The sequence below is a fragment of the Castanea sativa genome, chromosome 1 (genome assembly GCF_040712315.1).
Source record: "Castanea sativa cultivar Marrone di Chiusa Pesio chromosome 1, ASM4071231v1".
NCBI lineage: Eukaryota > Viridiplantae > Streptophyta > Magnoliopsida > Fagales > Fagaceae > Castanea > Castanea sativa.
In genome coordinates, this window is record NC_134013.1 from 79,607,455 (window position 1) to 79,631,668 (window position 24,214).

The following is a 24,214-nucleotide window of genomic DNA, read 5'->3' on the forward strand; positions in this document are numbered from 1 at the left end:
TTGGTTTTCTTCTCCCGTTTTAAATAGTGATGGGGAGGCATGTTCGCTCCATGGAGCTTACTATCTTCTCAACTCAAGTTTGTTTGAATTGTTTAGGACAATGAGCTTCAAATTTGTTCTCATGGTTGTTGAGATTAGTAATTAATGGAGGGAAAGTAGTTTTTGGCGCTAATTGTTAGGGGAAGGATTCTCTTGCTTTTAACAATGTGACAACAAATTTTAGAAGTGGGTAGTTAAAATAGTAATCAATTATGGTGGTGGACTACTTATTTTGGTGATGGCTTGAGGAAAGGTAACGTGGATGCCTAGGCTGACTTGGGCTTGATTCCCTTGGTGCACTGCATGTGTCCCCAAGTGGACAAATCGACCAAGCGGTGCAACAGACAACTATTCACTTTGATTTATTCCCCATCCAAGCAAACCCATCTCTCTTATTATAAGCCCAAGCCTACCTTTAGCTCATGAACATGAAGTTGGATAAAGTATATATATATATGTAAATGTTTTAAATATACTTATGTAGATCACCTGAGATTGAATTGTGTCAATTTATAAATAAGTTTATAAATGATTGAATTATTATTATTAATTAATTAATAATATAAATTGTACATTTTTAGTAAAATTATATATAGTTTTTAATAATACTAAGTTTGTATTTCTAATCTTTATCGAATTATAAACAAAAAATCATTCTTACTCATTAACTTAAATAATATAATTTCAACTATAGATTAGTTATTAATTATTAGTACAGATTTATGAATAAATAAATAAAAATTAGTCAAAGAATTTACTATATATATGTGAGAAGAGAATAAGTTAATAATCAAGTAAATAATGAAAAAGTTGATCTTGTTTGAAAATAAAATACAATAAGTTTAGATTTATAATTTAGTTTGGTAATATATTCGAGCTTATCCCATATTTGAAATAAAAATAAATGAACAGTTTTGAACTTTTAGTACCCGACTTGTTTACAACTTTATTTCCTAATCAAATGAGTATAAAAAATTTTGGATTCATCATGGGCTTGGGTTGTAAGCTGTGCCCTGTGCCACCCTTCTATAGAAATTAGGTGCCCATTTGTAGGTGATTGTGGGTTTCATAATCTAGGACAGCCTTGTGACGAACTGGGGGATCACTAGGCCTCCCTGAGGTAGCTTGTATCGTGGGCCTCTTGCTGTCATCAAGTTGCTAAGCCATATTGGACTTCTTTATTTGTGGTACAATTAGTGGGTTTAATGACCCAATTTTGTCAATCCCCGGATTTTAGACCTTTTGTGGCTGTGAAAAAAAAAGGTCATGAAACCAATATAATTGATAAAGACAAAACTAATGGCCTGTTTGAAGGGAAGGAGAAGGAGGGGAGTAGAGGAGAGTAAAGTAGAGTTGACTAAAAATAAGTTAATTTTGTGTTAAATTTACTCTACTCCACTCTACTCTATTCCCCATCTCTCTCCCTCAATCCAAACGGACCATAAGTGTAATCAGAACATCTACCACAAAATCTTTTATAAATCCATTTGTTTCTATGAAGAACTTAATGTGAAAATAATTTTTCGCATTTTATTTTATCTGGTAGTATAAAAAAAAAAAGAGTTAAAGGAAAAGTATCTATTAATTTCCTTTATTTATCTTAACATGAGATAGTTGTTTTTCACTAATTTTTTTTTGAAAAACAACTCTATCTCACTCTAAGATAAATAAGAAAGGTAAAATGATAGTTTTTAAACTTATTTTAAGGTTGCTACCAAACACAGGAAAATGAAATAGTTTTCTAAAAAATGCTTTTTGAAACATGATTTATTTTCCAAAAAATGTTAATGTTCTTGAAACAACAGACTTGTTGAATTTCTTTCTAAGATAAACTTGGATGGTCTATATATTAACCAATGGAAATGATATAGTAGTAAGAAAGAAACTCTTTGACGTCTAAAAGAGGCAATGTGTTTGATATGGAGTCAATACTATAAAACGAATGGAGGCCTTGCTCTTAATTAGGCTGAACTCATATGATACAATAAGAGAGAGAGGCAGAGGGAGAGAGAGAGAATGTTTCATGAAGCAACACTCATATAAATATTCATTTTAGTTCTTTCAGCACCTTAATCACTATATTAATCGTGAGGGTTTGACTAGTCAAAATTACTGTTCAAACCCTATTTCTCTATCTCTTCAAGGAAGGACGGTGTACTCAGTAGGGTCCCTAGTTGTAGTCAAAGTCAAAGGAAGCCCCTTTTTAGGAGCCCATCATGAGAGTGTGACAAAGATTATAGGGTTTAGCAATAACATTGTATTTTAGTGTTAGTTAATGATCAATTTGCCAAGCACACGCAGGGAATTCACGTGTGCCTCCATAGGTATTCGTATGCTTAAGTGTACAAAATGCCTTGCACTATCATAGACTACAAGCTATAAATATGTGCAAATAAATCTGGTAGGTTTAGAAGTGTATGCCTATATGGTGCTGGAAGACACTCTAATTCATGATTTGAATTAATAATGTTGTAAATAATAATAATATTGTAAATAATAATAATAATCATATGATATGAACTATGAAGAAAACCTTAGAAAAATGTACAAAACCATAACTTGGAATTGGGAATCACGTGATGCCATTAAGACAAAACACCCCGACCAAGTGATTAAATTAACTTAAAACTTTAATTTTTAGAGAAAGAGAGAGACAATAAGCATTTGTAGGATTCAGTCAAAGTATCAAAATTAAAATTGTAGTAGTAGTAGTAATTGGCTAATAGCAGTGCTTTGTTGCTAATTAACACATAGGAGATCTATGGGGGATGCCCTTTCTTCTACTCATGCTTGTAGCCATGTCTTCATTATTAGAAACCCTATTAGCTGATCTTGCGCACACATATAGCCCACTTCTCTTCTTTCGGACAATCTGAGTGCATGCCACACTCATGTTCTCAGACCCTGATGAACCTGAGGACGAGATCATTGGCTCATCACAGTCCACAATTGTAGAATGAGGTGTCTCATTAGTCATCTCGTCGTCTCCCATGTCTTGTGGCATTAAGAAGTCAGGACTTAGTTGTAAAGTGTTGCAAGCCTTTAGGAATGGAGAAAGGTCCTTATAGCGCTTCAGCACAAAATCAACCTACATAGTTCACATTCAATATTGTCACGAACTAAGCTATAAATCTTAGAATTTTGATGCTTTTTAGTACAAAATTGCACGTCATGTGCATGATTCAATCGCAATTAATCTACTTTAATTTCTATGGACCAATTGAATTGCATTCTAAAGGGTTTTATTGCTACATAAAATGAGCATCTGTGTTGATATATTGGAATTATGATGACTTATAAAATTTGGTATTCGTCTCAGTAATCATGGAAATTAGTTTAAAGTTTAGCTTGAAAAGAAAATTATATGGTAAAAAACATAATCATCACAATTAATTACCTTGCACCCTAGAGAGCAATGTAAAAATGGTTCTTGGAGGCTTCTGTCACAGGAAGTGCAATAGTTTGCAGCACCCTTGAATTGCCTGTTTTGAGGTCTCTTCTTGATAAACACCACTTTGGCACCATTGATTGTATAACCCTATTGGAGTTTCATTTAATTCAGCAAAATTATGTAGTAATAATTAAATTATGCTTGAAACATAACAGTAGCTAGAGAAAATTAACCTTATTTTGTGAAGCAATTACCTGAACATTAGAGCAGTCTATGAGCTTCTGAAGATCTTCGAGCCGAACAACATCATGATATACATATCGACGAATCTGAAGAAGCCTGTGGAATCGATGTGAAGGCAAACAATGGGGGCAAATACTTGTACAACAATCCAAACAGCAAACGTTTTTCTCATTCTTTTTTGCTGTTTCGTGATAGGAGCACCCAGCAAAGAATTTTTGTGTGTAGAGGGCTTCCAACCATGCAGGCTTCTGAATTCCCTAAACAGATGAATTGTAACAAAAACCCAATAAATAAATACATATGAACTAAAAAAAAGTCAATTAGAACTTTGCTACAGAGAAAGAGAGAGAAACACACCATGATCACATAAACACTTCAAAGATAGAGCTCTCTTTGAGCTGTTATCAAGGTAGTGGTGTAAACAGTAGAGAAAGAGAGAGAGAGAGACTAGGGCATGGAGATATGAGTATTTATGGAGTTTCACAAGAAAGGAAAGGGTATATATTTATTCCTTGAAGAGCTAAACAACATTTTGTCAATAAGGTGGGCTTTGTCATATGAGAGAGAGAGAAAGCAATAAAGAAAGGAAGTAAGATATGAGGGGAACGTGGGCACTGTTTCCATGTCTCCCATTGTCTAAAACCTTTTTTTTAATTAATTTTTTTTTTCTCTCATCTCCTTGGCTAAAGAGCTCTGATGCTAAACTAACTAAAACTCTTCTTGAAGGAGCTGCAATAGCAGATTTTTTTTAACCAATTTTTTTCTTTGATTCTAATCTCTTGATTGGTGAAATAGGTTGTTGGAGCTTCCCAGTTCCCACTTGCATTAATTGGACTTCGAAATAAAGAAAAAACACAATAATAATATGCTGATTTTTTTAAATTATTTTTAATTGAAATAATATTAGTTACAATAATAGAAACCCTAGTTCTCCAAATAAAGGAGATTTTTTTGGTTAACCAAATAAAGGAGATTAAAAACCCTAGTTCCGACTCTCGATTTTTTTATTATTTATTTTCATTTAAATTTAAGAGACTAGTACTAACACATACATTGGTCGGTTTGTGCAACATAACTACGGTTCTTTTAATTGTCGTTTATTTTTTTGAGTTAAAGACTCCTGCTTGAGTTTGATCCAAAAGTGTGGAGATAGACTCGAGCTACTTTATCACTGCCTTGTTATTAAGTCGGCCAAGTCGGTTAATAAAACACTACGTACGAAAAGCAAAAAAGGGTCTTTACTTAAAAGAAATAATCTTTTCTATGAAAATAGTTTTTTTTGCTAGATATTTTCTTTCTGCTCCTCTCTTAATTAATTCTTCTTTTTTAGTATATTATTTCTACTATTTATTGTGTCTCAGACCTCAGAGGGGAGAAACTAGAGCTCAGCGCAAGAAAGGGGCGTTTTAAAAAAAAAAATTGAGAATTGGTAATAGCAATCAAAATCCCCACTACTGTCAATATATGTGCGACATTTTATATTTCATTAATCACAATTTATTATATTTTTGTCTCTCCCTTAAATAATCAAAGTTCAAAAACACATAATACAACAGACTATAATTAATAGAGTATAAAATGTAACATTCTTAATAACGCAAAGCATAAAATAACAATTAGTGGAGCATAACATATTATTAAGGAATCACAAGATATAACACATATATATTGGAGTTTAAAACTGTGAAATTCCATTCATTTTAGCATGGAAAAAAGTACAAGGTTAAATACCCAAATGATTCCATAGCACCATTTAGAATCCAAGATATATAGATAATCGTTTCTCAAAATATATATATATATATATAAATAATTAAAGAATTTACTTAATTTACTCTGGTAATCCAAGAAGTGATCATGACAACAAGTTATTAAATACCTCATTGATGTTCTACCTAGAAGAGTTGCCAAAATTTACTGCCTACTGATTTGACCCTGATCCAAACTGTGTGAACCGTTGGATCCCATAGATTTGTTTTAAAAATTCACAGCTAACACCGTGTCAACTTCCTGGATATGGTCCTCTTCTCCTAATGTTGATTCGTACATATCTAATTCATTATTTGGTACCATTTACAGGAGCTAGTGTTTCTTTGTTTCTTTTGCTCCCATCGTCCTGTTTAATTTGTCCCAGAAAGATCAAATTTTGTAAGAAACATTATTTATTATTTTATTTAATTTTTAAAAATATATTAGTATTCAAAACTATCCTTAAATAAAGTTGATTTTCTTTTCAAATGGAATAGTTTTAAAAATTAAATAGAGGTATAATAGGAACATTAGTAAATTAATGACTTTTATTATTAAAAACAGGACAATATTTTGAAACATCCTATAATGGAATAGAGGACAACCTAAGTGGGACGGAAAAAATATCTTTTATTTACCACATCTTATACAGCGATATTACGGTTTTCTTAAATATGAGTAACCGTATATTTATGAGTCTCTCACATAAAGTTTATTTTTATGTGATAATAAATTGCAATACCATTAAACATATGAAATCATGTTTTCTTCTAAACGTCCCATTTGATTGCTCTAAAATAGTGGAAGTGAAAAAATTTGAAAAATTTCCATTAATTTTTTCTTGATTAGGGGACTCCATCTCATGTGTCCAATGTGTCAGTGCTAATATATATGCCCTATCTTGAGTTTTTTTTTTTTTTTTTTTTAATGCAATTTTTATCTTCAATCCAGCTCATTGGTTGTGTCCCTAGAAACTATTTTTTTAACTTCATGTCCTTTGCGGGGCTCGATCAATTGGCCCATATAGTTCATTGACAGGCTATGTAGATGGGTTAGTTGTCCTAACATCCAAACCTAAATTGATCAAAATACTCAAAATTTTGATGTTCTTTTGTTATATATCCTCCATTTTCTTCTGGACAGTCAAACACATTCAACAAAATATGCAAATTAACCAAACCCATTATGTGCTATTCAAATGCTTTGTACCAGGTCAGAAATCAGAGTCACTAGTGCCAGCATCTCCTAACAATAACAAGATATATCGGAAAAGCTATGAACAAGACATGTACGAGAAGAAAGAAACCCGGTTTTTGGGGAATCAAACATGGCAACATATACAACCAAGACCAACCACTCCACTAATGGAGAAACTGTGCCTAAATAATAATGTGGTTTTGTCACAAACATTTGACAGACAAAAACAACTCACTAAGCACTATAGTAATTAAGGAAAATAAAAATGACCTAATAAATTAAGGGCTTTAGTGCTAAGTTTGAGGATGACCTCGCTTCATGAGCCTCTATGCTCCAACCAAGAGTTAACTTTGGGGTTTGCATTGTCAAGAAATTATTTGCTTATCTTGCATCATTCCCATTCTACCCTCTTATTCTCTACCCATTCAATTATGCACCTACAGTTCTGGCGGTCATCAATCATGGCGTGCCTCATCACAGTACAAAGCACAGCTTTTGGTAAAATTGTTCCACCAAAAATCAGGGGAGAGAGTTTATCACTACTCTAATGACTAATCCATCTTTTCTAGAACTATCAGCTCCACGTGGGTCCAGAAATATATCTATATATATATATATATATATATATGAATTTTGTGTGCCTTGGGCATGGGCACACAATAATTAATTATTTTTTTAAAAAAAAAATAGATAACTTAATGTATGTTTTAAGGGCACACATTAATCGGACCCTAACAACACTAAAATATCACAATTAAGCTAAAACTTACCACACTCATGACATATGGCTCTAGAGAGATATATATATATATATATATATATATATATATATATATATATATATATATATATGAACTTCGAGGATGGCAAGTTTAGATTCGGATCTAAAAAGAATCAAGGGAAGAGTTTATCACTACTCTAATGACTAATGGATCTTCCTTAGAAATATCAGCTCCACGTGGGTTTGGAGATAAAATTTGATATTTGACAGAGAGGAGAGTTAAACCTTGCATGTTTCTGTTAAAAATATCCAAGCTGAGCTGTAACTTACAAGAGACTCTTGAAAGTCGAAATATGGGTCTAGATATATGAACTTAAAGGATGCTGAGTTTGGATTGGAGTCTGAAATTTCAAAATGATTAGTGCATTCCAGATTTTAGAACTATTAATTAATATGTTTAATTTAGTGAAATCCATGGGTGGATATGAGCGAGGTGGTTGTTAGTATTTTGATTTTACTCTTTAAAATTTAGTTAAGTTGAAGCTCTATTCTCGATTAATAAGTAGAGCAGGAATGTTTCTCTTTCTTTCTCTTCTCCCATGTGATACCATCACCTTAAGTTTATATCATGTCAAGCTCAAGCAAAAGATTTGAACTGTGTACTCAAATATTAATCCCTACGTACTAAAATTCTTGTATTTTGATATGAGAACTTGAAATCAAAGAATTTGGATTTAAGTCTATATATGCATTATTTGAATGAAGTATTAATGGAAGGTAAAGAAAAGCTCTATCCTAATTAAGAAAATGATCTGGGAATGGACTAGAAATAATACTTTCCATCTAAATATTTAAAAATCTTACACTCATAAAATTCTGATAATCTTAATCTAGTTCACCATGTTATGAAGATTCAATATTCTTCCTCCAAAAAAATTATATTTTAAACCTCCAATTTAGGGATGCATGGTCCAAATTAAACGAGATATTTTCAGAAATTTCAAATTGCTTAAACTTTACACTGTAGAAAATATTTCAATTCAAACAAATATCTATGCCCATTTATGGTGATGCCATTAATGGAAGATATATACTAAAGCAAAATGACGTTGTGTTGTTATTTCAATGCATTTGTCCATTATAATATATTGACACTGTTTAACTTCAAGCTACAAATAGTCGTTTTGTTTAAACATTGTTTAATTAACGGCATCACACGTATTACTAGGTTTATAGTTTGAATTGAAACATTTTTAGAAGCATAACATTTATTTTTAACTTTTAAAAGGTGGGGTTTAATTTGAAACCAGCACTAACTAGAGGTTTACAAATTCCTTGACCGGCTATTTAATTATAAGTGCCACACTGATAAGCATATTAAGGAGCTTATTGCTTAACTACTTTACAACAAACTCTTAACCAATATTTCGGACAAGCCTTGGTAATTCATTAGCTAACCAAGACTTTTAGAATCTACCATTTCAGTTTGCTACAAAAGACAAATCTGACTAAGTGTTACCGACAGGAAGCATAAGTTGTCACATCGAATGCATGCAAGTGCTAAATGCACTTCATTAGTAATGATGATAAGAATATTAAAAGAGAGAGGGAGACTAGTGCTGCCGTTTATCCTCAGAAAGAAAAGAAAAGAGAGAGAGGCTAGTGATTTTTTTTTTTTTTGATGGTGGAGAGGCTAGTGTTTTGGTTAATAATAAGACATTAGAAATGTGTTAACATTTCTTTTTTTAGGTTTCACTCAAAAAAAAAAAATGAAAAAATTGTCTTAAAAATTACTAAAATATGATCAAAAATCTTAAAAGTTACCCAAAAATGTGTTGTTAACGGGCATTTACGCTGCCCGTTAGCACAACTCATAAGACATAATATATATACACACATTCAAGATGAAATGATAGACAAAATACTTCCCTACTCTTTGAGATAGGAAAACCTATGTAAAGTAATAATAAGGAAAACTTTTGCAATCCCTAGTTAAGGTTAAACATTTGAAAAGGGAAGTGACACAATGCAAAGGTAGAGAAATTCATAACCAAGTTGGGAATGCCCTGGGAATGACTTTTCCATCTAATGAGTTCTAATTCATATACGTGCAAAGCTTCATAATTTACAAATTTCAACTACAAAATACAAAGACTAAATACTTTTCATTCCTTGTTCAAGCAAAATCAAACCCTGACTAAATTCTTAAATCCAAATGCAACAACTAGAAATTAAGGGATTACTTTATATTATATATGTCCTCCAGGGTCAATTCCCTGAGCTGTTTTATGTGACCCTAGCTCAAGCATGATGAACGGGATGACTAACTCAAACTTCACCCATGCTAATTAAAAATGAAAGCGAGAGCAATAAAGCAAGTGGAGTGGTTAGATATGCTCGAGAAAAAAAAAAAAACTATCTTGTATAAGTACTTATGTAGTCTAATTGAAAGATTCAAGGCCCTAATCTAGGCAAACAAATTAGGCACTTGAGAAAAATATTAAAATTTTCGATACCCATTTGCAACATGATGAGGTTGAGAATATCACCAGTAAGTTGCAAGCACCCTCCACAACTGATGAAACCAGTAAGTTGCAAGCACCCTCCACAACTGATGAAACCTGCAAACAGAAAACAAATAGACCTCAAAGAGGGCACCGGTGTGGTGCCGGCCGAAAACCCTCCGAAGGTCAAGTTAGAATTTCTTTTCAACCCTAAAGTGATAGAGTTGAGTCAGATATGCGTACCTTTAGTCAAGGGGGTTTTGGATGTATTTATAGGGGTGTAGAGTCGGCCTTTTTTCCTTGATTACCAAGCTCTTTCCTTTTATGATAAAAACTCTTTCCATTCTCATACCTTCAAGAATTCCTTTCCTTATAAAATTCCTTTGATTAAGGCTAATGTGTGGCGCAAGAATTCTTCGTATTTACGTTTGCGTGAATCACACTCAGGGCCATGTCAGCCCTAATCTCATAGCGTGGTTTGAGGTAGCTTGGAAAGCGATGCATAAATTCTTTCAGTCCGTCTACCACCCATCCGTCCTCTTTAAGCCATATTGCCCGTCACCTTAATTTAATCATACCAGCCAGACCGTCATATTAGTTTTACCCTCATCACAACACATAATGATTGATCAACAAGATAGGTGAGTGAACTTAGGGATTTCTCATTCAACTTTTGCAACATATAGTCTATAGGTGTCCCTCAATCAATTTCGAGTAAATACTATTCCCAACGGACAATTAAACTTATTAATTAGTAGATCATGGTATTTGTTTGGTATCAACTTATAAGCTCAACTTTTAGCTTTTATATTTTTTAAACTTTTATGTACAATTTTTTAAAAGCCTCTTTTTTTTCGCATTTTCTCACTTTTTAAAAAATTTTCAAGGTATAAGTGTACTTTAGTACACCTTTAACAAAAAGTTAGACAAAATATTTCCAAATCAATGATATGTATTTGCTAGCCCTCTCCTCTACTTATTATTAGAAGTGAAAAAAAAAAAAAAAAAAAAAAAGACAGAAGCCTAATTAGACATATTCGTCTTTAGTAAATTGTGTGCCCTTGGAGTAGTACCTTTAACCTTTCTATATAGTCTTATGAATTAATTAGAGCTTTCACCTTTGTAGCAAAGTCAAGATTTGGTAGTTACCCACCCCCAAGAAAAAGTAAGAGAAAATCTAATAAGTAGAATGATGTGACATATTCCGGCAAAAGTTAAAAAGTATTTAAACTTTAAAATCTCTAGTGTGGTCATGTTGGATATAGAAATGTCACGAATATTATTTCTTTGAGCATTAGCAGTTGTCAAGTTAAATAGTTATATATAAAAATATCATGGGTATTGTTTTTTAGAGTATTAGTAGCAGTGAAACTAAATAGTTATATAGTTATTTTAGCTTTACAAAAATACAAAAATGTATGTTACAATAATAGAGCCATAGCTAAAATTTTTTGACTTTTCCTCTCATTAAAATAATAATATTTTATTAAACTTCTTTTTCTTCTTTTATTAAAATAATCTTTTCTCTTTTTCTTTCTTTTTCTCTCTCCGGCATCCCTTATCTCCTCTCTGCTTCACCGGCTAACTCCCCGGCAATGGTGATTATAAAATCCATATAAAACCCACCGAATTAGACATCCAGTCACCAGAAAAACACCGGATCGGACTACCAGCAATGCCAATCCACCAAACCCACATCACAAAACACAAATCCACAAAGATAGAGTAGAGAGAAAGATCGAAGCAATGCAGGTCCAAATTCCATACAACCACCACAAAACACAAACCCACATCACAACTCACAACCCACAACCCACAGGATCCTCGAGAGCTTCGACGATTTCGTCTCTGGCACTGGTGAGGAAGGTTTCGGGATGGTGATGGGTGGGAAGGAGAGAGCGGCGACAAGATAGAGAAAAGTGAGAGTAGAAAGTGGAGAGGAGAGAAATTAGAAGTTTTTTTGTGAGAGTGGAGAGTGAGGCACGACGTGAGATAGAGAGAAAGAAAGATTTTTTTTTTTTTGAAAAAGAGAAAGAATGAAATTAATAAAATAATGTAGTAGATATATTATTTTATTGTGTTGAAAGATAAAATAGATCCACTGTTGCTGGATGTTTTGTAAAGTGAGTAGGGAAAATAGATAAAATAATTTTTTGTAGTGCTAAATAGCTAAATTTTTAGGTCCACTGTTGTGGATGCTCTTATATGTGTGTTCTCAGTATCTTCGGAGGAAAAAAATATGTAATATTTTATTGGGTCCGTTAATGTGTGTCTTCACAGTGAGTAATTCTTAGGTACTCTCGGAGCACGGAGAATGGTGCGCCCTCCTCTCACATTCATGGTGGGACCCATTCATTAAATGCATGGTGGGGCCTACCATAAATGTGAGAGGAGGGAGCACTATTTCTCTATGCTCCTGGACTACCTAAGAATTTTCCCTTCACAGTATGTTAGGTTATACATTAATCATCTATTTTAAGAGAATTTTTATTGAGAATTGAAAAAACTGCTAAAAAGTTTGACAACTTTTTCAATTCTAGATAAAATTTTCCTAAAATGGTTTACTAACATTTCTCCTAAGGGCATACATTAGTACCTATTTTATTTTACTATTTTAGATATAATTTTAAAGATTTTGATAGTTTTTATTAACTTAAGAAAGTTAAAAGTTAACATAAAATAACCTAAAACTAAGAAAAAAAATATACGTGAAAACATATTAATTAATTGCTATATCACCGTCTTAAAATATCTTATTTTTTCAAGAATTATTGTGTTACCTATCTTGTATTACACCCATGTCCATACTTCTAAGGTAAAAAAAAAATTCCCTTCAGAGGGAAGCAATGAAAGAATAGTATAAACGGAATATTTTCTTAGTTAAATCCAAGATTAGATCCTAAAAGGGTCACTTCTTCTATTATAAGACATTTCTTTTCTGTGCCATTAACCGAAAAGAAAAGAAAAAAGGTTCATTTGTTGAGCATCATAACGATTATAATATACTATATATTATATATGACATCTGAAGTGTGACTCCTTTTCCTTTCAAGAATATATTTTAAAACCTGCTACATGTACATGTGTTAACCACAATATGCCAACATAATCAATCAGTCTTCGTCATTCATTTCAAAAAGTTTTAAATAATGAGTTGCTTACTTTTCAATAATTCAATAATGTGCAAAAGTCCTGTAATTTTTTTTTTTTTTTTTTAAAGGTGCATAAGGCACAAAACTAGGACCTGATCGGCAAGCTCCACTCACATACCGTGTTTACTAAAAATTTTGTTTAATTCTGCAATTGTTACGATAAGAGTCTGTTTGGAATCTATTTATTTTGGTAAAATTAAAAAAATTTTACTGAAAATATTGTACATAAAAGTAAAAGTTAGCTAATATAGTACATGAGACCCATGAATAATATCAAAAAGTGCAGTAGAATTTATAAATAGTAGCAAAAATAAGCTGAATAGTAAAATAACTTGACAAAAAAAATTTTTGTCAAACGCACACTTAGTTTGGGGAAGGGATATTTAAACCATGATTTTTTTATTAAAAGAAGACCAATTAATACCATTGAGTTATATGTATGGAAGTGTATAATTTCCATATTATTGAAGACCAAATCAAAACATTGGATTAGTAACGAAAATCATAGGATTGAAATTAATCAATAAATTGGTTGTTAGAGGAAATTGTAGTATTGAAGCAATCAATTCAAAATTTAAAATTGTGATTGTTGTGTATGTGATTCCTACTATAAAAATGAGTTCTATTCTAATGTATCACCATTTATATGAATGAATGAAGAAGATGTAGCCTTTTGAGCTCTCATTCTGTGACTTTAGGCCATGTAGCCGAAACCATGTAAGACTTCTATGTCTTCTATCTCTGAATCTATCAGAGGACTAGCACTAACGAGTCACCTAGATCATATGCCATTTTCCTTCTTTTTCCTTTTTGTTTTCTCCATCTTGCCATCGCTTCTGCATCTTTAGCTGCAATAACCGAATGGACCAAAACTCTAAATTGCCACACATGCTCGCTATCAAAAGACACATAACTAAACTAAACCACACAACAAATTTTCAAATCTTTTTCCTCCTACTCGTAAGATATCCTTTATTTCAAATTGAGGGGGGGGGGGGGGGGGGAAATGAGATCCTTTTTTTTTTTTTTTTTTTTCAATCATGGATATTTTTTTTCATATTAAAAAAAAATAACATTCACAACATTTTCACAATAAAACTTATGTGGTAAGTTGTTGTTGGTTTTAATTTTGGCCACTATTGACATTACTTTTCACCAATTAATAATAATTTGCCCTTTATAAAAATATTGTATATGTAGCATTATTCTGAATAAATAAATAAATAAATAAATAAACCTCAGGTTTTCTCCTTCTTACCACAATTTTAAAAAATTTTAACCTAATGGATCATTTAACCATAATAACCATTGCTCATTTCAAGCCTTGTAGATTGTTGGTCCTATTTTTTTAAATCCAAAAATGAAGTACAAACAAATTTGAAACACGAGCTTCCACAAATAAACAAACAAAAAAAGTATATACTCTCCATTGTCTTGAAGACCAAATCAAGGCATTGGATTATTAGAGAAATCATGGGATTGGAATCAATCATGAACTTGATTGCTGGAAGAAATTGTGGGATTGATTGAAGCGATCAGTTCAAAATTATAATTTTTGTTTATTTAATCCCATTATAAAAATGGATTCTATTGTAATATATCACCATCTAAGTGAATGAACAAGATGTAGCACTTTTAGCTCTTATGCAATGGATGTGTCAAACCATTTAAAACTTTCATGTCTTATCGCTTCTTTCTCTATCACTTTATCTCAAATTTCTATACTTCAAGACTCTTAGAGGTTGTTTGGTTTAAGTGTTTTTATCATCCAGTACTTAGTTTTCATCACTCAATATCCAAATTGTGGGCCCCGCAGCAAGTTGCTTTGTTTGGAGGAGTTTTGATTCACAGTTTTCATCACTCAATTCTTTAATTTTTTCGTGATGAATTATGGAAACTGAAAACACATTTTAGGTGTTTTTAGTTTCCATAACTCTGTTTTCAATAGAATTTTTGTAATTACACCCACATGCGTGGACCCACTGTCAATGCAACACACGTGAGCGCTGCTTTTGATGCCTCTTCAACTACTTTCTTCTCCACAAACATTTTCATTTTTCTCTCTTCTTTCTCTGGTCTACGCTGCACTGTTCTTTTTCCTTCTTCTTCTTCTTTATTTTTTTCTTTTTTTTCCTTCTTCTTTCACTTTCTCTAGTCTACGCTGCACTATTCTTTCTTTCTTCTTTCTCTTTTTTTTTTTTGTTCATCATCACAGAACCCATGAACTCTTCACTGCAGTTCTTTCTTTCTTCTTCTTTTTTTTCTTCTTCTTTCACTGGGTTCAGTGAGTTGGGTTTTTGGGTTTTTTTTTTTTGTTCTTCATCACAGAACCCATAAAATGGTGCCATCGCTGGAGATCATCGCAGGTCCGATCTTTTCTTTTTTTTTTCTTCCTTTTCGCCTTTCTCATCTCAGACCCATAAAAAAAATAAAAAAAAAATCAACGATTGGGACAACGAATTGGTTGTTGTGGGTTTGTGAATTTTCTGGATGCTTCAAGGATGCTAATGAATTTTGTGGGTTTGTGCTTGAAACTCAGAACCGAAGTGGTTGTTGTGGGTATTGGGGGTTGAAGGAAAAAAAAAAAAAAAGGAATGCCTGGGTTGAAGTCTCTGGTTTTGGGAGGAAATGGTGTGAGACGAGTAGGCTAATAAGAATGCTTGACATGTTGCTCAGGTATGGGTCCCACAAAAAGTAGAAAATTTTGAGTGATGGAAAGTTGAAAATATGTGCCAAACGGGTGGGATTAGGAAATTTGGGTATTTTAAGTGATGAGTAATGAGTCATGGGTGATGAGTGATGGGTAATGAAAACTGCATGATGAGTGACCATTTTTTTTAAACCAAACAAGCCGTTAACCATTTAAAACTCCCATGTCTTCTCGCTTTCTTCTGTATCACTTTAGCTTAAATTTCTATACTTCAAGACTCTTAATGTTAACATTTACTACATATTATATTTGAAAACCTAATTTGCCCTAATTGTGTGACAAAATAATCTCTTAGATAGTGTTCATTCATTACTCAATGCTGGTCAGTGTCACATTCCAAAATTGTAGCCAATGTTTATATATGTTCTGCTCTTGTACTTAGCTCTCCACCTTTTGTTACTTTTTTAATATATAAGTTCTATTTTGCTTAGCTCAATTAATCCTTACATGTCTAATAGTTGAATAAGAGACTTAGGATTCAATCCCCGCCTATACCAAAAACCGATTAGTATCTTAGTCTAATGATAAAGAGCTATTATTAATTTATTAAGAGTGGGTTATAAATTGAAATTCTCTCTCAAAAAAAAAAAAAAATAATTCTTGTGTCATTCATCCCTATGCAAACACAAAAACAAAAACAAAAACGTACATGTTAAGTTTTGCAGTTAACATGAATATTTTTCCCAACACTTTCAAATGCCCCAGGATGTTTTATCAGAGCAAATTTTCTCATTGACTTAATAATATTGTCTGGAAACCTCCCTGAATATGTTTCAGTTTCTTCTTTTTTTTTTTTCTTTTTTTTTTTCACACACAAAAAGAGCTCCATTAACATAAAAAAAGTGGAAAAAAGAAAAAGGAAGCAAGAATTCTTTTCAGGAACCTACCAATGCAATCTAAAATACCTACAATGGAAGTAATCTTTTGGCTGAAAACGGCCTCTAGATCACCAGCACCGACCAACGAAAGTTGCATGATACATGTGTGTGGTAAATATTAAAATCGAATTTAACAAAATATCTCTGTGAAAGACATAAACTAAAGCAGAAAATACTTAGCAGCAAATCAAAGAATAAGGGTCATCACCCTTAACGTGCCATGAAAAGCAGAGTGTTATTATATAGTAAGCAAGAACTCACGTGCAAAGGATCCCAGGTGACAGATTTTTAACATTTTAACCCTGAAGCTCCAAAGTCCTAAAGCTAAAGACTGACCAAATATTCCTCTTTATATATAAAGTTTACACTCATTCAAGTTGAAGTTTTTTGTGCCTTTAGCCTTTGGTCAAAGGTCAAAGAAGCAGAGTGAGGTTAGAAGAACAAACAGAGTGTGGGTCAGCGTGTGAGCCGCACGAGGGGATCTCTCTGCCATCAAGTGTGTGTGACTGTGAGAGAGTATCAGAGTTTCTTTTATAGATTAAAACCCACTTTGCTTTGTTTTAAAATGGGGTTTTCAATTGGCTTAACTCAAGTCGAGAAAATTTTATTATAAAAAAAAAATGGCTGAGCCACTTCATCAAAGAGTTTTATTACAATTGTATATATGCATGCCCTTATTTTTAAGGGCTAGTTCACGTGAATAGCCCTTTCCCAAGGTCCAGAGGCTTGAGGATAAAATGAGCTCAATCTCACGTGAGCTCATTTCATGACTATATTAGTGTTAAAAGAAAAAAAAAAAAATGTCTGTATGCAGTGTACAAGACAACCAGCTTTTATGAGGCCTACAAGATATGGTTGGAAGACGGTCTCTCTCCCAAATTAGGGAGGCTGATTTCTAGACTCGAATTCAAGACACTTTGTCACGTAACTTTGGTGGAGGGCACTTATCATTGCAACAAGCTCCACCCTCTGGGGCTCTGGGGAAAAAGCCCAAGAAGAATAAACATAAACAAATTAGACAAAGACACCAAGCTCATTGGTGATCACATCCAACTGTTATCATTTTGATAAATTTAGCATTGTTGTTGTTAAGAATGATCTTGCATTACTCAATAAATTCTTCATGGACCTGATCTGGAATTCATCACAGAAATATGTCAGATAATCTTATCATACGCCTAAGTTAAATTTTTTTTTTTTTTTTTTAGATTTTCTTTAGTAGCCAATACAGGAACCATTTCAACTTCAAACATCATAGATTATGCAGAAATACTTGATCCAAGTATATTGGGCAAGATCCAATATCACAAAGCATATACTTTTGAAATCATGAATTTGCTAGAAAAATTGGGTTCGTTTGTTCTTCTTATCAACACAAATATGAACCGAATTTTCCAATCCACCCCCGGCTTTACAACAGGTACGAGAAATATCATTATACTGTTTTATCAACATTGAACACCTCAAGTTCATCACTTTTCACACCATGACCAACACAACCTACCAATAGAAAGGCTGCTGGTCACTATAGACCACTAATCAGACCATTACCACAATTTTTTATTTTATTTTTCTAAATTACACACTAAACTATTATACATTTCACCAATTGTAATACTGTACATCTGCCCCATGTCATTAGCACCTTTTCAGGCTTGTTTATCTACAACGTAATGGGCAGATTATATACATTGTACAAAAAAATCAACAAAGGAACAGAATAAAGACAGGTATGGATAAATGATATTCCAAATAGATCAAACCTAATGTCATGGCTTCTGAGCAGAAAACATGATGAAAGATTGCTGAACTTTGGTTGAGTAGTTTGTAAGACCGCATGATGTGCACACGTCCTTGATCTCTTCCTCTGTCAAGTAGTTATAGGTCGGCCGAGACCTCTGCACATAAGTGGAGTCATGCAAAATACTCTTAATAAATCTCAGATCCTATGACCACATGCAAAATTTTGTAGTAGATCCACCCACAGACACCCTAACTGACCCCAGTAGTAGTCTTTGACCATAATACTACTTGTGTTTGCAATTATAAAGAAAAATGAATGTGGGATGTTACTTATTATGCAATATACTGTAAAGACTTACTGCTAATGTTATAGGTACACTATCATAAAACTCTATGGGATAAATAATTAAGAACAGCATTAGATTAAGATGGACTTTTAAAAGACAAATAGATCAGACCCCACAGACCTAGTTAAATTTCTTATTAGCTAATGGAGTATCATGGCCAGTTTAGGAATATAGCTATTGCATATCAATTAATTTTAGGGTGTAAAGTGGGGATCCAATTTATTAAATGAAAAGGTTTATAATTTTTTGGGTAAGTTCATTCAATGGCATGAAAAAATTTCAGTCAAGAACCCTTCACATTTATTAGAAAAAACACAATCCAACTCTCGACAAGGATAATAAATTTCACCATTTCAACTGGTCAAATAGGAAGAGTGGTGTGACATTTACAGATTCTCAGTCAAATAGAAAAGTCATGATGCAAATGAGCTCATTCCAAAAAAGTTTAATAAATTCACCCTGTTGGGATTATATCTATCATTTATCAGACTCAGAAATCATTGAAAAAGTATTACCTCTATCAAAGAGCGTACTATCCAAGGAGTAGATGAATTGTATCGCAGAAAAGTGGTTCCTACAAAGACACCACCACTTCGCAATATGCGAGTGATTTCGGCAATCTGACAAATATATGCATTGTTATTAGTTCAAGAAGCACCTTAAAAATATTGACACTTTTTTCCTGGTATAGTGGGCAGGAATACTGATAAGTACGGTTTTTTCCTGGTATAGACCATGACAAAGTAATCTTTTCTGATAAGGTATCCAGGGTTATCTGAAAAGTCGACTTATCTCAGACAGATGTAGTCATCCCTTCCACACATACTAGGTAATTATGAAAGAAAACCCTAATGGCCACCAAAGTGGTTGTAGTAGGATTCATGAGGAAACGTTTCCTGAGGTTTTGTGCATCCAAGTCAAGGAGCCAGTCAGATCAACCCAGTTCAAGAATAGTGTGGAAACCTCAGTATAGGCTTGGAGTAGAAGAAGGGTTGTGTTATTTTAGATAGTCAGATCCATAATTTGGGTTGTCCAAACCCAATCATTATGGAAAATTTTTAGAAGAAAATCAGAGAAAGAAACAAAACTTACAGCATTTGAAGGAGATGGCCAGCAATGCAAGGCTGCACCAGCATGAACAGCATCAACTGAACCTGATGAGAAGGGAAGTCTAGAAACATCTGCCCTTACAAGAGCAAGATTACTGCACATTCTCCAATAAAGTGTGAATCAGGATAGCAATGTCTTTTCTTATAAAAGAATTACAGAAAACATAATTACTGAATGCAATCTGTCATAGAGACTGTAACTTAATTGCCTACAAAATTTAAGTTTAACTTACGTAGTTAAAAGAGTATCATCACTCTTAATGAAATCATAACATTGGCGAAGCATATTTTCAGAAAAATCAAGTGCAATAACTCTAGAATAGGTCCCAGATTTGGCAAACTTTCTGGAAAACAAACCACTCCCACAGCTAACATCTACCAGAAGACCTCCTTCAGCAGACTTAAAGTACTCTTGAGCCATTTTGAACTGCACTGGATATCAAAGGTAATGTGTTTAATATAGTATCACTGGCCTAATGAATTCATAAACAATCACACAAGGGTAGAACTCATTTCATTAGATGATGATACAATCTAAACGAAAGATTATCTTCCCAAGATCATGAAGAGTCTCCACAAACCAACACAAAACAAACTTGCTTCCACTGCAGGCTCATTCTTTTTAATTCAGAATCAACCCCATGAAGCATTTTACAAATACTGATAATTGATAGATACAACAATTGGGGAGTGGGGGGGGGGGGGGGTGGAGTTTGAACCCTGGATGTCTCTATTAGAAACACTAGGGAGTTCCAGTTAAACTACAAGGCTCTTGGCAGCATTTTACGAACATTGATGCATTTGAACCGCACTAAAAGTCAAGGAAGACATACCTCTTCATCAGGCCCAGGGAAGCCACTTCGGTTAAAATTTTGACGCCAGCCTCTTTCATACAAGAATGAAACAAGTGGACTCCTAACAAAGGTGCAAGCACCAAAGGTAAACATACCCAAACTATTAGCTATCTTATGAAAGCTCAAATATAATTTCCAAAGCATTGTCTGATTTTTCAGTTTGTAATATCTTGATCAAAATCCAGGATGAATTTAACCAATATAGGACACCTTTTAATCAACAGAAAACAAGATTTGGAAAAAGTATCTAAAGGAGGGTCTCATGTATCAATCCTGGGTTCATGCGTATCTAAATCTATAAAAAAGTGTAAAATGAAAGCCTTTGACTTTTTGTTGACTTCTTCTAATATTGCCACATAAACTTTTGAAAGGCCACATATTTCCACATCATTCTTCTAGTATATATTTTTTTAATTTGGTAGTTAAAGTTACAAATAGTGCTGAACTATGCTAGTTTAAGCTTTTTGGATAAATCAACCCAATACTAAACAAATTCTAATTAAATTAGGAATTTTTCTTTCTACAAAATCTCTAATTTAAATTTGTAGTTATTTATTCTTATTACTTAAACATGGATCATATATAAATATTTGTTTTCGAACTTTCCCGTGCATTACATAGGTTGACGACTAGTTTATCCGAATATCTGAATTGACAGATTCTATTCATCAATTATACATCTAGAGATGAATATAAGTACCAATTTGAAAAACAAAAATATACATGAAGTTCCACGCATGCAATTGTCTAGAGAGAAAAGTAGTTCATACATACCGGAATAGCTCAGTCCCAGTTGGTTTGACTTCAGAGTACTCCCTCAAACCAGCAGTAACCGTGAGATCCAGATAGATGTCTTTGCTGGAGTATGATTTATTGCATCGTTTACACTTGAAGCCAGACCTGTAGATTGCTGGCCTGCAGGTTTCACAGTAATCAAGTCCGACCTCAGGCTAACAATTAAGTCGAATCATAACCAGATAAATGAATTAAATAATATGTACCTGCAAGTATTATTATGTATTGTAACTTACAAGTTGAAACCTGGAGGGCCTTTTCTTATCAGTGGTTCATAACACACAGGGCAAGCAAACAAATCTACTTCTGATTTCTGATTCTGCTGTGTGCCTAAATCCTGAAAGCAAATATTTTTGTTAATCTCTATACGCTACTGAAAAAGGGAACCAGACATTTGATAACAAAAAATAATGTTAAAGTTCTTGCATTTTTTTTTTTATATAAATAATTTCCTCAATTATTATGAAGACAAAAAAAAAAACAATCTGCATTAAGAAGTTTACACATAATAAGGAATGAACTGTGATACTTGTGCACTGCAAAATTAAGTTGCTGTGATCCTCAACCATATGTCAAACTATTAAAGGTCAATTACAAGCATTTATGCAACAAAAAAAAAAGGTCAATTTCAAACAATTACAACCTATATAGAAAATGCTATTCATAAGACTGAGTCAATCCATGCCTCTGTTTCTCAATAAGGCCTTTCTGCTCTACACATTGCTTAACATCTGGATTAGGAATAAGCATCAAGTCAACAATCACAAACATCTTTCAGTGACATGAAGAAGAGGGAAGATTGCTCACTCATCAAGCATATTCCCCAATATTTGGCTATTTCTTTCCAGAAATGAATTAAAATACATTAGTTGATGAGTCATGGAAACCAAAATCTTGCATTTTAAATCAGCAAAAAAAAAAATATCAGCATTTAGGGAAGAACTAAATCTGTTGGAGAGAGTGGCTCATATTTTGAATAATAAAGTGACACGGGTCCCAGTTTAATGGTATATTGGGAAATTCAACATACTGGGCCAGGGTTTTTTAACAATGGCAGACAGGAAGTATAAATGTGTTGTAACCCCTAAATTTTCATATAATGAAATGATTAGCCACACCCTCCCATGAATACAGGCACATTGCCGAACCATATAAATCTGTATTGATGTCTCCCTATTTATCACTAAAAATTGTGTAAACAGAAATCTTCAACAAAGTCTCTCCATAAACCCCAAAGACAGCACAATCAACTGGGGATTGCGCCTCATAAAGTGGTGATCACTAATTCAAATCTCGCCTTCCCCCTTATAATTTTTCTAACTAAAATTTTCAAGCATTATACTTAAATTTTAGCTTTCTTCCCAGCCTTGGTCTTTCTTGACCCAATACTAATAGGACTGATCTTACAGCAATTACCAAATAGTTACAATAAATTGAGCACAGTTTTATCATTTTCTTGCACTGCAAGTAATGAAAATTTGTGACTCCTTACAAAACTGCTTCTTAGCATTCAAACATAGTCTTACTTCCAACTTCCAAGGCCAATTAAAAAAAAAACAAACAAACAAAAAAACAAAGACTTGAACAGTTATGATGCGAGTCAACACAGTGTCCTGTCGTTTTGGGTAAACGACATGTAGGGTCGTTCAAGCGAAAAGTAGAAAATAATGAAATAATTGAAGGAAGAGAAAGAGGGAGTGAATGGGAATTTACCGGTTCGACGGCAACCGCCGCGGTGGCACGAATGGCGGAGGAGGAGAGGCGGAGAGAGGAAAAGTGGATGCGGGGACGAAATTGGGAATAATGAGAAAAGTTGGGGCATTTCGGGAATGAAGAGTATTGGTGAAGAGGGCGAAGGGATGAGGTGGAGACTATGGCCATCGAGTTCAATGATGAGCTCCGATAAGACACGACACGACACTTCAATCTTGGAGTAGGAGTAGGAGTAGGAGTAGGAGTTGGTACTTCTTTGTCTTGGTCTTGTTGTTTTATGTTTTTCTTTTGTTGATGATGCTCTACTAGAGTTCTACTAGTAATAGCCAATTCTCGCAGAGCTACGTCGGTGTTGTCTCGTGTTCATAGGACAAGCTAAGTGTGCAAACGTACTCCTCATATTATCACCGGACCCCACACACACACACACACACACACACACACACATAAAAGCTAGCCTTTAACTTAAATCTTATTTAAACTAAAAGTTTATTATAAAAAATTTATAAACTTAAATCTCACCCAACAACTTCTGTTTTCTATCTAAAAAAAATAAACAACCCACGTTATGAGTTTTGATTAAGAGATCAAATTTAACAATAATTATGTTTTTGTTTTTTTTTCTCCCACAAGTTGCATGATTTAACAATAATTTAAAACAAATATAAATTTTATTCAAACTACTCATGCTTTTGTTTTTGTTTTTTTCCTCAAGTTGCATCTTTTTAAATTAATTTTTATTAAACTATAAAGCTTTTGACTAATGGATAAGATTTAACAATAATTTAATTTAGATAAAACTTTATTATCTAAGTTTTAGAAATTTAAATTCTACTCCAACTAAATGTCTATTATCAAAATTTTCAAAATTTATAAGTCATGGCTTTTCGATGCAATCCTCCTTAACCAACAAGTCATCCCTATAGAGAATCCCAATACACCCCATGTTGTTGTACTTTTTTTTTTTTTTTTCAAAATGCAACTTACTCTTATGTTTTAATCTAATAAATTTATCTTACTTATTGTTCTTTACTTCTAAATTTGCGTGCACGATATTATGCCAAAGGAA

At 33.2% G+C, this 24,214-nt stretch overlaps 2 protein-coding genes across 3 annotated transcripts; both read right to left on the minus strand.

Moving 5' to 3' along the window:
• Positions 1–2,542: 2,542 nt before the first annotated feature.
• Positions 2,543–4,241, minus strand: LOC142622252 (protein RGF1 INDUCIBLE TRANSCRIPTION FACTOR 1). Of its 2 annotated transcripts, none has more exons than XM_075795698.1 (4): positions 4,031–4,241; positions 3,685–3,921; positions 3,437–3,577; positions 2,543–3,127 (listed from the first exon to the last, which is right to left on the minus strand). In XM_075795698.1, exons 1-4 carry the CDS (start codon positions 4,031–4,033, stop codon positions 2,783–2,785), a joined length of 726 nt encoding a protein of 241 aa, XP_075651813.1. In that variant the 5' UTR covers positions 4,034–4,241; the 3' UTR covers positions 2,543–2,782. The 2 variants fall into 2 exon arrangements, with proteins under 2 accessions (XP_075651813.1, XP_075651812.1); XM_075795697.1 differs by having other exon boundaries at positions 2,545–3,127; positions 3,685–3,930; positions 4,031–4,236.
• A 13,879-nt stretch (positions 4,242–18,120) lies between these two features.
• On the minus strand, positions 18,121–23,580 carry LOC142639418 (putative methyltransferase At2g41040, chloroplastic). Its single transcript, XM_075813607.1, has 8 exons — positions 23,146–23,580; positions 21,669–21,769; positions 21,412–21,552; positions 20,617–20,698; positions 20,017–20,210; positions 19,767–19,878; positions 19,190–19,294; positions 18,121–18,482 (listed from the first exon to the last, which is right to left on the minus strand). The coding sequence occupies exons 1-8, from the start codon at positions 23,311–23,313 to the stop codon at positions 18,354–18,356; spliced, it is 1,032 nt and encodes a 343-aa protein (XP_075669722.1). The 5' UTR covers positions 23,314–23,580; the 3' UTR covers positions 18,121–18,353.
• Between the last annotated feature and the right edge of the window lie 634 nt (positions 23,581–24,214).